The sequence below is a fragment of the Ctenocephalides felis genome, unplaced genomic scaffold (genome assembly GCF_003426905.1).
Source record: "Ctenocephalides felis isolate EL2017-DRISC unplaced genomic scaffold, ASM342690v1 CF-g0.4_SCAFFOLD_03570, whole genome shotgun sequence".
In the NCBI taxonomy this organism is placed as follows: Eukaryota; Metazoa; Arthropoda; class Insecta; order Siphonaptera; family Pulicidae; genus Ctenocephalides; species Ctenocephalides felis.
The window spans coordinates 2,863,688-2,882,588 of NW_020539724.1; the positions used below are offsets into that span (position 1 = coordinate 2,863,688).

At 27.9% G+C, this 18,901-nt stretch overlaps 1 protein-coding gene across 7 annotated transcripts in view; it reads left to right on the top strand.

Moving 5' to 3' along the window:
• LOC113383073 (disco-interacting protein 2) overlaps positions 1-18,901 on the top strand; it is a 267,401-nt gene that overhangs the window by 240,231 nt on the left and 8,269 nt on the right. For all 7 annotated transcript variants that reach the window (XM_026621324.1, XM_026621325.1, XM_026621326.1 and 4 more), the window contains 4 exons: positions 14,432-14,560; positions 15,786-15,975; positions 16,115-16,239; positions 16,312-16,426. In XM_026621324.1, the coding sequence (XP_026477109.1) occupies positions 14,432-14,560; positions 15,786-15,975; positions 16,115-16,239; positions 16,312-16,426 (559 nt within the window). The remainder of the gene's footprint in view (positions 1-14,431; positions 14,561-15,785; positions 15,976-16,114; positions 16,240-16,311; positions 16,427-18,901) is intronic.

The window sequence follows — 18,901 nt, forward strand, 5'->3', positions numbered from 1 at the left end:
GCATGTGATAATGTTCACTTTGAAATGCCTTGTGAAATAAAAAAGAAAGTTTGTGCGCACCGTTTTTAGCATAATCAGGAAACCACCTGCGCCAATTTTAAAAAGTCGAAATATGTTTTCCAGATGTATGTTAAAAATGAATATAAGGAGTTAAGCTATAAATTCTATGGGCCTTTCGGTATACTATACATATTTTCTTCAAATAATTCCAGAATGTTATCTTGAAGTAAATAATAACATTAAGAAGCAAGTTTCTAGTTTTTGATATGTATATTTGGCAACCTTTAAAAGTTACCTCGGTATTAGTATAATTTATTTTTTCTAATGAGAGCAATTCATAAATGTTATTAAAAGAATTGGAAAGATTTAAATATAATAAAACGTTTTTAAGTCGATGATTGCGTTCTGCGATATAATTGAACGTGGGTGTAAATACGTGTAAATTGGACGACAACCTTTAATAAGAGATTATAAGCACATATATTTAATTGAGCAGTAATTAACCTGTAACACCTAAGAGCAAAGTTCAAATAACGAAGTAGATTTTCTAATAAAATGAACGTCTTCACATCATTACTCGATAACTGTACTGAGTAGTATCAATACCTTTATCAAGATACTTTTTCAGCCTCTATATATTGCTGCATAAAAAATAATAATCACGTATTCTTATTAATGTAATATTACGATACTAAGTTGGATATAATATACATAGAATTATAACAAATCTGTAAAACCATTCAGTCATTACAATAAATTGCATTACATTCTATAAATCACTATTGTTGTAAATAGATATGTCAATATTGACACATAGATATGTGTATGCACTCTAGTATTTATACTTCATTGTATATATAAATATCAGTATCTACAAATTGGATTTTCATATTATCGAATGAAATTTATACCCTGGCGTAGGTGGATGTTCTCGTATTTACCCCTATCAATATTTCAATGGATATCAATCATACAATTATTCGCTTAACTATAACTAACCAAATGATATATAATATATAAATCTATTTCTATATATACTATTTCTATGTATATATAGAGTAGGGCGGGGTATCCTATGAAACAATTAAGTGACGTATACATAAAAATTATATTTAGGTCACGTAAACTAAACAACAGTGCTCACAACCAAAAAAAATTAACAACGAAAGAAAATACTTTTGTTTTAAACATTGCCGTTTAACTCCTGATAGCGACGTAGTAAGAATTTAGGTGATGACTGGTTGTACATCTTTTCCCCTCTACTTTCAAATATTGTTATTACAAACTTCTCAACATCACTTGTTTTTTGAGATATTGGTAGTGGACCTTTATACCCGCGGACTCTTAGGTCCCGCTCTTCCCTATATATGTTCTAGTTCTACATAAAGTGCATGTCTGGTTCTGGTTCTGTTTCTGCGATAATGTACACACAGTATATATATACTAGAAGCATCGGGGGTAAATTCGTGATGCATTGTGTTCTGTTCGAGTCTATTTTAAGCTTTTAGCCATTCTCTCGTCTCTTTGTACTGAACGAGATTAATAATGCAGCAGCGACGGTTTTGCCTGTCAAATAATCGGTATATCGCATAAAACCACTTACAAATAGCGAACGACAATTCTCAATATCGAAATTCTAGACGTAATTTATTTTTCCATTAAAATTCCATCTGTTTTATTTATATCTGCTTCCGATATTTTCAGCTTTTAGATAAATATTTAGTTCACATAATTAGTTAAATATTTTATTTTGGTTTAATTGAAATCGTTTTTGCATAAAAATGAATATAAAACTACTCTAAATATATATAGAGTTGGTCGGGGCGCAAATGTCTAATTCGACTTTGAGCAATTATATTTTGAAAACCAAACCAATTATTATATCTGTTCGCGCCAATCAAAGCATGCGGCTATATGGATATATAAACAAAAAATCATCTATCAGATAATTATACAAATCAATCAATCAGTCAGAACGTAATCAAAAACTGTATTAAAATTATTGTAAATATACTTATAACGTGTTATTAATAGAAAATAAATATATACAGTTATAATCAAAGTATTTACAATTGGTCCTTCATAAGGCAAGCAATCATAACAACATCCTAATTTTTTCACTGGTCCATACGAGACGGATGTGACGTCCAGCAATCGAAGGAGAAATCAAGCAAAACAAGCATAAACCAAGTAAATCAAGATTAAATAAAGAGGAAGTTCAAAATCAAGATAAGAAGTTCAAATTTGGAGCTACAGCTACAAGCACAAGCAAAGCAAGAAACCAGGTTATTCAATTACATTTCCTTCTTATCAATCTTTCCTTATTCAATTAATAAAGTTTAGTACGATCTGTGACAAGATGGAATCGTTAATAACTTTAAAATCACTCAAAACAAAGCAACTAGAAATTCAATCGCAATTAGCATATTGCGAAAAGATTTGCAATCAATGGTCACACATGCCTGTGTGTGAATTGAATATTTCTGAAATAAGCCGTTTTAAAGAATATGTAAGACCTAATTTTGACTTATTTGAAGATACGGTTATCAAAATAGCAACTTTACTTGATGATGAAGAAGAAATTGATAATTTATTTGATAACGAATTAGAAGAGTTTTTTGATAAATACCAAAAATGCTTGACAACATTATCAAAGCTTAGGCTAGCAGCCTTGAATAAATCAGATACTAGTTCGGAACTCAATTTAAATTATACCAAAACAACAAATAATGCAGGTAACATAAAACAGCCTCAATTTTATTTACCTCAATTAAACATTTCTAAATCAATTTCGGTTTCAAATCATGAATCTAACTTTAAAGCTCAAGTAGATATATCTTCAGAAATACGCAAACCATCATACGACGATAAACAATACTTTACTGAAACGGAAAAACAACGCGAAGAGCATTCTATTACTAATACAACTAAGACTATTGACGGAATTTTTGGTACTATAATTCAATTTGCAAAAAATATCAAAGACATAGGATATAGTAGACAAGAAACATTAAAACGTCATATTTCATTTGCAAACAGAAACCAATTCACCGAATATGATAACTTCATAAAAGCAAGCATACCTAAAATAAGTTTATACTCACCTCATCCAGACGTGTTAAAGTCAATCAATTTAACAACTAATTTTCGCGTAATTTTGGAAGCACCTTGTAAATCCGATACAAGTCTGCTGTTAACTGAGCTACAATTTGTTAGATCGAATATCCGAAACGAAATCTGTTTCATTATACCGAATGTTAAAATTCATACTTCAATACTAACGGTCGATATAAAGAGAGTAATCGAACAAGTTTTAACTCAGATGAACGACAAAAAGATTCACCAAGAAATTCGGGGAAAAACTTCCAATAACAAAATAAACATGAATCAACAACATATGTTCTTATCAATACGATCTTCAGAACAACCACCTAAACAAAGCATAACTGAACATCTAAAAATATTCGAAATCCCCAGAAATTATTTTAACGTTCATAGTTCATTCACTACAGCTGATACAATAATGAATTTTTTTATTAACAACAATCTCACTAACATTTTAACGCAAGCTAAACTCAATCTTTATGAATTGAAGTCTAACCATTCAAAACTTTTCTTTCCAACTCCAAATCGTCTAAGCACGAAATTACATATCTATACATATAGCGCGCGAATGAATGTGTTTTTCACTTCAAATTCTAGCTATAAAATAAAATTGATAGTGGAAAAATCTAGAATAGCCCTATCAAAATACATCGCACTTTTATACCTCAAAATAAGTGAGGCACAATTATTAAAAATTCTTGCGCGAAAAATGAAACGGGCATTAAGTATCGCGTTTGATAAAAAATTATATTGGAGCGATCTTATTATCACTCTAATATGATTAATATCTCTATTTTTATAAATATAAAATCGTTTTTGCGAATATATTTTATTTATTCAAAACAGAAATGTATGCAAACTACTGGTTACATACAATTTATTAAAATCATTGTAGCATACTAAAGCATTGCAACGCGCCGAGGTCCATCTTGGTTTCTAACTAAAGACTGCATCGCACGATTGACAATTTTGCAATTTTTGCGATTGAAATATGAATCTGAATTGCAAGTTTAGCATGTACTCATTAAACTGGTACGTGTTATGAATCTTAACTTTGTACAAATACAAAAATGACAAACATCACAGAGTTTATTAATGATTAACAAATGAATAAATCACTTAATAAATTGATAAAATCAAAACAAGTCATGACAATCAAGCAAACTTACTTAACTTAAGTACGCATTAACAAACCATTGCAAAAAACATTGGTTTTAACAATCAAGCAAGACATACCTAACTTAAGTACGCATTAACAAATATTTAAAAACTAAAGACATTGACATCATTCTTAGGTGAAATGGAATTTTACACGTTGGGGTTCAAATCAAAACTCAAACCTAAAACTTTAACTTATTACAAATGTCACCCCATAGCGCTGTCCAAAAATTCATTCATCTATCAATTATCGATACCATACCTAAACACATGAGTATTTAAATGTTATATCTTTACCACTTATATTTATTAACAAGATTAAATGAAAAAATGGAGGCTTTTCTATGTTATTTTATCGCGTGTCTCTTAAACACAAGATATAATGAATATAGTATTATATTTGAACTAATATCTGATTCAGCTACAAAATGGTTTGATAGCAATGCATAAATCTCGCAAAACCTATTCATATAACAAAACGATAAGATTTGGTATGAAATGTTATAAATTTCTGCAAACAAATCGAACTAAAACAAGATTACTAATAACACGAAAAAGGGAACTATATATCGTGGAATCATATTCAATCATAGCTTATATTTCAAAACCTCAAATTATTGACATTTCGGAAGAAATCAAACGCAGATCGGAACATTGTTGAATGTTGCTTAAGATCCAATAAAAAAGATCCTGATCACTTCCATATTCAAAAATCTTAAACATCAACTTGCTATGCGTCAATGCTTGATATCCCCGAAAACGCGCTTGCTCAACATCAGCAACTTCAAAACACAAGAGCATGTGGAATATGGAGTCAGAATATGCAGACTTTTCTCGTCTGCAAATACAACCATAATAACCAGTATTAAGGAGACAATGTTACGGTTCTCCAATAAGATAATTTAGAAAATATTGAACTGATCATTACTGATTGGTCTTATAATTAAAAAAAAAACCAATAAACTATAAATTCCAATAAGAATCAAGAAATGGAGTTCATGGAATATGAGTGTTACCAAAACCACTAACATTTACTTAATTAATTCACATTAATGAAGATTACCAATTATTTTGAAATCTATATTTCAAGGCCGGGAGAATGTTCGCGCCAATCAAAGCATGCGGCTATATGGATATATAAACAAAAAATCATCTATCAGATAATTATACAAATCAATCAATCAGTCAGAACGTAATCAAAAACTGTATTAAAATTATTGTAAATATACTTATAACGTGTTATTAATAGAAAATAAATATATACAGTTATAATCAAAGTATTTACAATTGGTCCTTCATAAGGCAAGCAATCATAACAACATCCTAATTTTTTCAATATCACAACAAAAAATATATATCAAACCAACAACTATCTGACTATGTTCAGTAAAATGCTCATCATTGTAGAAATGTATTCTTTTTTGCTATTTTTCAAAAATGTGTCTTTATTACTTCATAGACGGTGTAAAATGGGACTACCAGGAGACATATAGGTCCAATGCTTTATTTTTAATTTTAAACGTATTTTACTAATTAATAGCTACATTATTCAAAATTATTCATTTTACAAAGATAACGCTGTATATAACCTTGGTCTGGTATTTTATCAGAAATATTCATCAACAGAGTTGGAATAACTAATTATTTAATTTAACTCTTGTAAAATTGCTTGTTTTAACTTAATTTAATTTCTTATTTACTATTTTTTATTATTTCCACCTTTGCCAAGGTAAAGATTTAGTTGGTCCTTTTTACCACACTTGCTTGTAAGCTTTTACAGAGATTATATGAAAAAGGTGTTGGATATACTTAAAAATAACAATGCATTTTATAAATCTTATAAAACAATTAAATAACGTATTATTTACGTTTAAAACAAAATACTTTTGTTTATTCATTTTGAATTTTTATGCTTTTGAATATTTATACATCGCAATTTATCTCCTGGTAGTGACGTCATAAGATTTGTGATTACTTTACATTATATAACTAGTTGCCTTCTACTTTAAAATAGCATCGTTTAAAAACATTTGTTTTTGAGATAATGATGGTGGATCTTCGAACTCCGCTCTTATCCTATAATTTTTAAACAAACTCTTGGGAATAAAACAATATAAATTGAACTTTGATTGTTGCAAATTTACACGGTTTCAACTTGGTTTATACACATATATGTGTGTGTGTGAGTTGTTGTATATGTAATTCTGGAGTTTGATAATCCGTGCCCGTCAATCAAGCCGGAGAGGTATCTCGTCGAGAAGACGAGCGGCGTCGGCGTCGCGAGTTCACAATCAATCATTCAAAGCGTGACAAAGCTTGACGTGGAAATAGGTTAAAAATAGTCACAAGAACAAGAATAAAGGTAAACCGACGTTTTCTACGGGATTCCGTTGTTTTTCTATTCAAACGAAAAAGATGATCTCTCTCCGAAAACTTTCCTCATTATAACCCTTCCGAGAGTGTTTGCCAGGAGTTTTCTTATGAATACGAAAGTACATTGATTTTTGATCGGATTCCAATGTAAGATTTCTACAAACATCCTCAGCTATATTTAATTTAATCAAACATACAATATAATTATTTGACGTTGACCACATTTCATAGTTGAATATTGTTTGTTTTCTCAAAATAGCTTCTTCATAATAAGCCTTGAAAATCAATAGTTTACTGTTTGCTTGTAAAATATTTATGTAACATTGGTTTATATTCAATAAACAACTTGCCCTACGTTCTAACCTTGAGTTAATTCGATATTATAATACAGTTTTAGCTTCACATCTGCTGTAAACGATCTCTATAAATAATTATGTAAACCCTTTCATTAGGTAATTAAAACCATTGAAGTATTTATAATAGTTTTTTAAAAAAAAAACATCTTTACAATGATAAATTAATATCTGAATAATTAATTATTTGAAAGTTTTACTGAACATTTGATACGTATTATGTGCTTTGATGCAGTTCATTTGATTAAGGCAGTAGAATTGCTTAAAGACAAATTGGACCTTTGTGCCCTGAATAATGATAAACTAGTCTTTCATAAACTAATTGTAAGTCTAATAAATCCATTTTCCGAATCTGAGTCTACATCTAGGAATGTTCTTACTGTTTGTGTCAGCTTCTCACACAAATCACATTTTATTTATTGTGTCTCGAACTGTTCGGCCACATGTTCAACATAAACACCGATTTTTTCACGGATATCCGAACATTAAATCTTCAACACCGGTTAAAATGTATTTCATGTATCTTTGGACACGGTAATGATATCCTATTAGTCTTCACACTTTATTGCTAGTAGTTCTTATTTCGAGAGTAATCCTATATGGACAAGTTTAAGACGGTAATTCAGGTGGATAGGATATTTATCTGATCGTTAATAATCGAACAAGTTAGTAAATAGACGCAATGAATTATCATTTAGTAATCGATTATTATTAACACGTTAATTGCCACGATAATAACAGAAACTAGTGGTGCATGCAATATCTTCAAGGTTCCTTCTACTGCGATTTCGTGTGGTCATAATTAAAGTTCGTATATTTTTAGCAACGCGGAATCTTTCGAAGTATGCAGGCAACATACGTGTTCCTGGAGAAAGAGTTAAAATAGCACATGCTACTTTAGAATAAGTGTTCTTCAAAGATGTTACCAAATAAAAAAAAATTGAGGCAATTAAGAAGGTGAAATGGACGAGCGAAAGTTATGCAACTAACTATTTTTGTACCACGTTGCTTTATTCAATTGACTCTTGAGAATAATCGATAGATGAAAGAGTTTGTTGATACAGAAGTGTTTTTAATGTTCTAAAAATATATAGGTTTTATAGGTTCTTAATTTTTGCTATCTTACATAACAATGTAGCAATTAAAGTCGTTTTGCTTGTGTAGCAACTTGAACTCTTTGAAATTGAATCAAGTGATAAAAGCGTGAAAACAGTATAAATTTTTCAGAATTTAGTTTTAGTGGAGTTCTGTTGTTTTTGTTACTTAGGTATATACACATTTTAACAGTTGTTTCGACATTGAAACGTAATTAAATACGTATTTTAGTAGTACCTAAATATCTTTGTTATGGAGGTAAATCTTATTCTAGTTGCCTACGGGTTCTGGTAATAGCTTTCCATGATTAACTTTAAAAATTTCGAGAACTTACAGTTTCTTTTCAACCTTTTACATATTACATTTTACCTATGAAATGTGTGGTTGATAATTTTATTAGTCTTTTTTATATAAAAATTAATAAAAAAGACAATAATATTGCCCAATTTTCTATTATTAATTTTATTAGTTGATAGAGCCATTATTATTATTATTATTATTATAACTATTATGTATATATAGCGATATTTATATTCACTTTAAAGATTGATCAATAATATTTTTCAAATTGGTAATAGTCCATTTAGGCGTAGATTGAAAATCTATTAGGCTAAACTTTCCCGATTCAGGTTAAAAGCCAGCTGTTCTGCATTCGCTTGGAGCACTTAAATTTATATATATTTATATATATATATATATATATATATATATATATCTTCATAAGCAATTAGTGAACAGTATGTTAGAGAATTCCTAGCAGATTCCATGAAAATTCTATCCCAAAAGCATCGTTCAAATTCAAAAGTAACTTTCAGTTATTCAACCCTGTTTTAGTATCCTATCAACTTGTGATTAATGTGACGTTCATTGCTCGGCTAATAGACAACGTCTAGACTGTTTTGGTATTATAACTCGTTTCATATATTTTGTTATATTTGAACTATATATTTTCTGTGCCTTTCAATAATAAGATAACACTTATTGATAATACCCTCAAACATTTATGAAAATGACCGAAAATAATTACGACTACGGATTAAGGAGGATCAATTTTCATCATTGATATTCTAATGGAGAGAAAAAATAGGTCCATGTATTTGTGGATCGAAATATACCGATATATATGGATAATATACAATGCATATTATCCATATATATCGGTATACATACATATATATATATATATATATATATATATATATGTATTGAAAATGTTTAAATTTGATGTTGAAATGTATGATTGATTTCTTGGAGGGCGTAACATCAAGTAAAAAATAAGTAAAGATTTTTTTAAAACATCTTTATTTTTCCATACGTTTCGACGTAAAATTCTACGTCATCATCAGTGGTTTTGAATCTAAGATTATTCTGTACGGCACTGGCCTCGGATACACGTGTATTTATGTATAATATTTTATTTATTAATTACTTTTAATCTTTTATTCTTTTTATAAAAAAGAAATTACTGATATTTAGTGCTTGTCTCTAATTATTAATTTTTACAAGTTATATTAATATGTGTTAGTGATAATCGAAGAAATTCAAAACTACTGATGATGACGTAGAATTTTACGTCGAAACGTATGGAAAAATAAAGATGTTGTAAAAAAATCTTTACTTTACTTATTTTTTACTTGATGTTAGGCCCCCCAAGAAACCAATCATATATATATATATATATATATATATATATATATATATATATATATATATATATATATATATATATTAAAGCAGTGTTTAACTCATGTTCAATATTCTACAAGAAATAAAAAACGATAGTATTTCGTCATTTTTCAAGATTTGACATGCTCTATATAAACCACGTATTTGTTTCGTTCATGGTTGTGTTGTCAATTTGTTATACAATTGCAAAACTATTAGTTTCACCGATATAAAAAAGTTCAGTCTTCTACATCTCTTTATACTTAACATATACCCAAAATTATTAATTATATTACATGTAAGTCCTTTTTTCCGTGTGTTTTCGCTCAGCAAAATTTATGGTCAGCCGTTGGTACTATTTATTTACGAGAATTTCATTGTGTTTTTGTTTGCGTTCCGACATAACAAAAAGTAAAGCCTTTTGAATGCTGTTTGTTGAATGAAAGAAAAATGCACTCTATTCTTCTAGTTTAGAGTTTCAAATGAGGTGTTAAAAGATAAGTAGCGCCCGGGCTGGCATAGTTTATGCCGGCGGCTATAAAAAGATTGTGAAATATTGCTCCAACGACGGTGTGGTCTAGTTGGAAAAAGTTGTAAATCTTGGAATTATTGTATTTATATATTTTATTAAGTTTTGTATTGCATATCTTATATTATATTATTTATTATATAATATTTTTAACTTGAGCTGAAAACCCACGGGTGGTGGGAGACCCCCACATAACACAATCTAAAAAAAAATGTGATAATCGAGGCATATATACTGAACTAGGTTTTAGTCTTACAAACAGAACCTCAGGTATACTCATCTGAAATTTTGACGAATCTTCGCGAAATTTCAATTAATTTTTATATTTAAACCACTTCATAGGCCAGAAATATTTTATGGGGTTTATTTTAACTAACAACTTTATAATCATGTAAAGTTTGATTAAAATCTTAGGCGAGAAAACCTAAGGTTCTTGTTGTAAGCCAAAATTATAATTCAGTAAATGAGAATATTTTTGCAAGACGCAATGACATACTTATTATATTTTCTTAGTTTATATTATGTAGTTTTGTGCTAGTTATTAATATGATTGATATAACATTTTCCTTTTCATAAATCTTACATATTTTTGTGGAATTTTATTATTTAAATCAATATATTATTAGAATTCTATTTAATATGAATATATGACCGAATTATAATATAATAAATTATTATCCATTATATAAAAAATATTTTGTGCAATATGAAAAACGTTCTGATATCAACTAATTTTATTATATAGAATTTTATCAACCAGTATATATATATATAATAAATCTGTTCATATGACCTTATGTAATTTTTTTTCGATATACATACATAGGTATACACTGAAAATTTCACAAAACAGATTTTGTGATTGACTATATAAAAACTCTTACTCATAAAGATTTTTCTAATTCATAAGACTTAAATGAAAAGTTCATTTATAACTTTTGGATTGATATTTTATGTAATTATAAGACTTTATACAATGTTTTGATGCTTGATTTTGTAAAATATAGGCAAAATTCTATTCAAAAATATTTGATTCATATATCTTTTACCAAAGGTCACTTTTTCGAGTCGATGAGGTCATTATAAAACACTTCAGTGACTCGAACTTACATGAAATTATATATGAAGATGACGTAAGATTTTGGATTCTTATTTTTATGAATATTCACAGACATCAGAATTTTTTTTGTCTACAAAGTTTGTGCTAGACACAAAGTTTTCATGTAAAATATAAAATAAGAAATTCTGCTCCAATCGTGTTTCGAATGAAAAATTAGTTTATATATCATATGAGCTTTTAAGACTGTGTAGTTCAAAGCTGCTTTGTAAAATATTGGTAATTTTATTAATCATCGAATATTTTATGCATTTTGTGTCTGGATGGCAAATTGCCAAAACAAGATTACAAATCGATACGTCGGGTAAATTTATTATCTATATATTTTATTTCTTAAAATGAAAATGTGATGTTTATTTAGTCTTAATATATTATTATATTAATACGATATTAATGAATAACTCATTGATCAATAAATAGAAATACTAAGGTGGGAATTGAATTAGGAGTTTCGGGTTGGAAATATGGAAGTAATTCTTATACTATATTTTGATGCACCGTAATAGATGTTTATATTTATATAAATTGTTATATGTAATTATATTCAACTGATTTACAACTGATATAATTCATTATTTGATATTATTACATATTAATTTAAATAAATTATTTGAAAACTAAATATAAAAGCGATAAAGTTAACTATTAACTTAAAAGTAAAAATCTATATCATAATTATGTTTTTGATTTTTTGTCAAAATTTGGGTAATGAAATTATTTTAACACTTTAATTGCCAGTCATATATGGCCGACTCTAGGAAGTTTTGTCGTCGAAAACTTACATAGAAATGTTCAAATGACCTTGAAATAAAAAAAACAGTATGAATTTTTCTATTTCTATTTTCTGCTTTTAATCAATTATTAAAATCGTTGGAAACGTCGACCTAACAATAAACGCGACAAACATTTCGTTGGGTCTCTCTTAGGAGTTTTTCCGAATGCGAATTCTGGGAAAAGCCGAGCTTTCAGCATAATTGGAAAAAGCTCGAGTGGTGTCGACTCGCCGTCTCTTAAATTTTCCACTTTATGTCTGCATCTGCGTATGTAGATGTTTTAATAAAATCAGTGCATTCGGTGTAAGTTGCTATTTTCTTTAACGAAAATGAAAACTGCCGACACTCCTTGCCGAGTGGAAAGAATTATTAAGGAAATCACTGAGTTCGCATGTGTGAGGAGCTATATTTAATATAAGGAAAGCTTTTGAAATTAAATTAGGTACATCAGTATATTTAATGCTACTAGATGTTTACTCATTAGTTCCATAAACTAATAACATTGTTTATAAAACATTTCCAATTATGATATACTTTTATATAAAAGAATTAGCACACAAATTTCAGCAAGCTTAACATTAAGAATTTTTACCTAGCTTATAATATTTTTCATAGTATCTCTATCGATATATATTTTGAATAAGCTTTATTTTATTCCATATCTAACAATAAGTATGAAGAAACTTTTAGCTAAATGATTAATCAATCTTAATTTGTGGTGATAATCAATTCAATTAACTTCAGTTGATTCAGTACCATTTTTTAAATAAAAATCATTTTTAGAACATGTTTACAAATTGACTAATTAATTAATATAGTTAAAGATTGAACATATTAAGCAAAGAAATTTTTATTGTAGGATAGTCTTGGGAATTAAATTAATAAATAAATGATTTTGTCTCATTTTTATTATGATACATAATTTATTGATTACTGTGATGATGTTCAAAAACATCAATAGAAAGCCTATTTTTTCCACTTCTTTTCTAGTGAAAGTAATTAATCTTAATAGAAGAAATATAAATTTTAAGGAACTCCTTGGAATTAAACTAATCGTAAGGGAAACCAATATTTTTAATAATACCAATTGTGTAATTCTTTAAATTTTATAAACAAACAATATTTATTTTGTGCATTTTTTAACGAAATATAAAGTAGTTAATGTTCTATGTCGAGTGAAAGAAATGATTAGGAAAAAAAATTTAAACGTGTTAAGGAAATAATTTTAATACTCGGAAATCCTTATATATTAATTTAAAATTTATTTATTTTTTTGCTTTGTGAGTATTATAATTATTCGAACTATGACAGTTTAAAGTAAATTAATCCTAACTTATTAAAGAACAGTTAACTTGACGGACATAATTATTTAGAAAAAATAATTTGTATAGATATTTTCAATATTTATCTTTGACAACATGAATAACATGGTTGGCAGATTTTTATCAATTTACTAAGTTTTGCAATTTCTTAATACTTTTTGTCTTTTTTAATCAATTATAGATTTAATATTTCACAAACCCCAAGACTTGAGATTTATTCAAGTTATCTGGACACTTTTTAATTTGTGTAATATATCTTGATAATTTTCCGCAGTTTATTCCCAGTGAATGATTGATTACACTTTTCCAACCTTTTAACTTCTAAGCAAATTTTTTACTGTACTTTATATATGTATATATATATATATATATATATATATATATATTCTTTTAATTAAAAACTTTTAGCGAAATATATAATTAAACCGAAAGAAGTTCCAGGCAAGAAAGCGTTCAGATATGCTTAATGAGTTAAGACTTTTAATTTTTTTGCTAAGTTTTATTCGCTGGTGCGGTAAGTATTGTCAAAAGTTTGTCGGTAATCTTTTTAATTATTTGCACGATATTGGTTTTAATTACGTGATTGATGATGAGAACTTGGCTAGCATTGTCTTTAATTCTTTTATTTTAAATTTGTGCATGATTGGATATAAATAGATCTATTGTTTGTTGAAAATTACCTCATAATTTGCTTGCATTAGCTAGCACATCATAATTTTAATGCAAGTTATTTATAAAACTTTCTTAGAATAGTTGTTGTTTTCAAAAATTACGTTTATGCTGAAGTCATAAGTAATTCATCACATTGTACTCTATTTGTGTTCTGCATGTCAAGGCAATTGCTGAATTTAATTTTTAATCTTTTAATCTGTATACAATAAATTTAATGAGTTCTATTATCTATGAAATGTTATAATCTCATGTTTATTTTATTTTTTCAGAGGTTCGACAAGAAGCAGTCCAGCAGGCATTAGCAGCAATGCAAGGCAGGCCGAAGCCTTCTCTCCCGATGCCTTCTAAGAGGACATCTGTTATGCAGAGAAGTCCTGACAGGGATAGGCATGATAGTGGTATGTCTGGTATCTATACTTTATATAAAAATCCACGAATTGATAATAGGCGATATGCTTATCAATAATTTATATTTTTTCGATTTTGGTTAATCTGAATTGTTTGACATAAATATTGAAAAAATTATGTAAAGTACGGAGTCATAATAAAACTTGATAATATACTCATATCATGTTGGTGAGCTTTCAGTCATTATACTCAGAGGTGTTTCCTTGCAATTCACAGTTAAATGAAAATTTGTTCACATCTTGTCCATTTTGAAAAATTTGAAAGCCATCAGAAAGATAAAAAAAATTTCTTGATTATATTTTTTGTATTAAAATATTGAAAAAAATATGTGCCTGTAAAGACATAGGTATCTCGTCGCCTTTTCCAGAATTTTATATAAAACTTAATAATAATCACGTTGATGAGCTTTTTGTAATTATGATCAGACGTGTAGTTTTGCTAAGAACTGTTAAATCAATATTTGTTCACATATTGCATATAATCTTTAAATAAATTCGAATATTTGAAAAATCATTTGAAAGATATAAGATGTAAATCGTGCTGCTGATTAGTTTTTAGTAAAGATCTGCCGGGTTTTTTTCTTGACCATTGGCTATTTAGATTGCAATTTTTTAAAACAATACAAAATATGTTTAAAATTCAAGATATTTGGAATATTTTGAGGCTATGTCAATATTAAAAAATAGTTGTAAGTGACATTTTTATTCAAGACAAAATTTTACCTCTTTTTTTATTCACTACTATATGTACAACTGTCCAGTTAGTAAGGACATTTAGTAAATTTGTATATTATAGTAACATGTTGGGAAAACAACATGTTATTCTATTCCTTAACTAATATTAACAATATTTTAATGATAATAATATAAACTTATCTATTTTCTTAGAAATAATAACTAAGTTATTTCAATATTTATCAGGAAAATTAATGACTTAAATCAAGTGGCGTTTTACTAGTGTACAACAATAGTTTTCTGTTAGTGAAGGCCTTGCTAGTAAACTTGGATGACTGTTGAGCTTGTTTCTATATTTGCGCAGTTTGTTTTTGTTATCACATATTTTGCAATTTTCAGAAATTTGCTCTCAAATGTTGGTATTATTTTTATATTCGTATTATGCGCGATAATAATTGTTTAATGGTCAGTTGTCGATTATTATTTGTTGGACGAAGTCAATGATGAACTCATCATCGTTTATTATCTGATACTGTTTTAGAATCTTCATCAGACGATGATAGTCTAGCGAACGATAACGAGTGCGGAACAGAAGACAACGATGGTGATACATTGTCTTCGCCAGAAAGAGGGCGACCGCCTGCACTGCCTCCGCCTCCCTCTCATAGTGACACGTCCAGTGCGGGCAGTCCGCCGCCGCCACTGCATTCGCACCATCATCACAATAATAGGTTTGGATAACAAAAGTTTTATAATTTGAAAAAATCAATTATATTATTTATGGCTTAATGGTTTTGGTAGTAAACTTCAGTAACAGTTTATCAAAATTATTATTATAATAAAATTAGAAAGTGTATTTTTCATTTTCAGAGAACGAAGGCCAATACCAATTCCTGTGCAACACCAACATCAACATCATAAGCCACGTCCACCAGCTGCAACGCCTCCTCGCGAAATTACTGAAATTACTGATGTTATACAAACAAATAGACCTTGTAAGTAAAATTATAAACACAATTCATTTTGATAATATCTGTTTACTAAAACATTTTTAACTATTAATTCAGATACGCAACCTCCTGATGTAACGCACACGACACAGACCAGGCGAGCTGGTGCCGACAGAGTGAATCGGTACCAGAACACAGGAGGCACTGATGACATGGGCACTGGCACTGGAAGGTACTGTTCATTAAAATTCATTTATATATATATATATATATATATATATATATATATATATATATAAATTATTTATTTCCAAATATTTCAATCTGTGGCTTTGTATTCATTTTTCTAATATTTTTCTAGACTTCCGATTTTTATTTTTTAACTTATCCTAGTGAAGACTTTTATTTTCGACGATTTTTTTACCTCGGCGACATTAAACGTTTGTAACTTTTGAATGTTTTTACATAGGACTTTGAAAACTTTGCTAAAAACTGTTCGAAAATCAAGATAAAAAATCTTTAAACTCTAAAAGGTTTCAAGAAATTCTTTTAATATATTTCATTCGATATCATTATTTTGTAAATAAATAGTTTACTGCTGAATATTAGCATTGACTCAAATAGGCAAACCAATTATATAACAAAAGTTTGTGAACTCATTATTACTAATACTATTTGTTTAAATGATTCACGTAGAAAACAATGCGAATTAAATCGATTATCTTTCTGAACAATTTGATACGATACATTCATATTGTAATTGTAATTTCAATCACAATATAAATCCAACCTGATTAGATTAATGGCAAACAATTCTTAATACGAAACACAATCATTTTATGAATGACTAAATGAAAAGTTGCAATTGTTGCGTACATTGATTTAAATACAGGTTTGTAGTTTATTTAACTTTTTCAACTTATTAATTTTATTATTTCTCAATTCAGAAATCATCTGAATCGTTTGACAACAATATTAAAAAAGTATGAGGGCAAAAATTTGACCTTTCGTCAACATTTTCTTAAAACGACTGCATGGATTTTAAAAATTGAAACTCATTTAATAAAAATTCAGGTTTGTATGACATTCTGTTCTTTAGGAATTAGCTGATAGTGCTAATTTTTCGTCAACGGTTTGTGAAAAACCCTGAATCAATTCTGAAAATTCTAAAACTCTTCAAAGTCGTGTTGATCTCTTTTTAGTGAAAAATCGTTGGAACAGTTTTTTCGTGATTTGTATAGAGAAAGTTTGTTATCTAAACGAGCGTTCTAAAATATTATACTACGAAAAGCGGTTTCATTATAAAAATAATAGTGAGTGATCTTCGTTCGATTATTTTATTTTATTTTATTTTTAAACATTTATATTTTTAAAAAAGCAAAAATTAATTTCGAATTTTCAAAAAAAAATATTTTCAGATATTTAAAAAAATAACTTAAATTATTCGGAATTCATTTTTAATTTAAGCTGAGTCATTTAAAATTTCTCGAATATTCCATTACGGTACGAGAAGTTCCAGCAAGTTCCTAGTTTTTTACTAATTAAACTCAATCTTTATGATTAAGTATATAACTCATTTTTTATTGATTAAATTTTATTTTCGAAATGAACAGTTGAACTTTGTATCTATAAATCTCATTTTTCGCAACTTTTCTTAAAGCAAAATGCCACTTACACCTAGTTTAATATTAAACTCTACATGAAACTGATAAGATAATGGCAAACAATTTATGATAGGAAAATATGTATATCGCTTCATGATTGACTAAATGAAAAAATTGCAATTCTTATTATATTTATGAGTAAATTGATCAAATTCAGTCTTGTTGTAGAAGTTAAATGTAAAAATCAAGTTAATGTGAAGATTTTATATTAGTGTTATACTCTTATATAATATATTTGTAGTATATTTTATGCATGTATTTCTATACTATCTGTTTGAACAGGTTTCAACTTGCTTCTTATGTTATTGTGTGCAATTCCCAAAACAACTTTTTTGTCAGTTTGCAAGAAGTCTTCATACGGTTTATTACAATATTTGTGCTTAAGAATTTAAAAAATGTATGTTAAATTATACATAAAATGCGTGTACTATATGATATCAATATTTAATATGACTTGGTTGTATTAAAAATTATTAACAATATAAATGTTGCAATTTTGTTGTTTTAAATAAAGTGATTCAGTATGTCAACATGGATAAAAAATTATTTGATGAAATGCTCATTTTGCTGAAGCGTGAGTAAAATATTATTACTTATAGATAACATTTATCACCAAACGAAAAAATGAACTTTTGTTTTGCAATATTACGTAATTTGTTTAATTTATACGAATATTTTAATTAACTTTATTATTGATTCATAGTTGCGCAAAATGAGTCATATCGAGGAAGAAACTTTGATAATTATAATAATGGCGTAGGAATAATAATAAGAAATGTATTTATGAAATAATCATTTCATTCGTTTATTGTTCGTTGAATAGTGATGAAGTGAAGCTAGTGGATTTCATATATTTATTATATTTTATTTTTAATATTTATTAACTTCCCGTAAGGCAAGTTATAGTAATCGCAAAAAAATCGAAAATGAAAATGTTTATATATCTTTACGTTTCAAAGGTTTCTGAATATATTGGCATACCTTAGAAAAAATGGATGTGTGTATGTGTGTGTGCGTGTGTGTATGTTTGACGATTTTGGGAA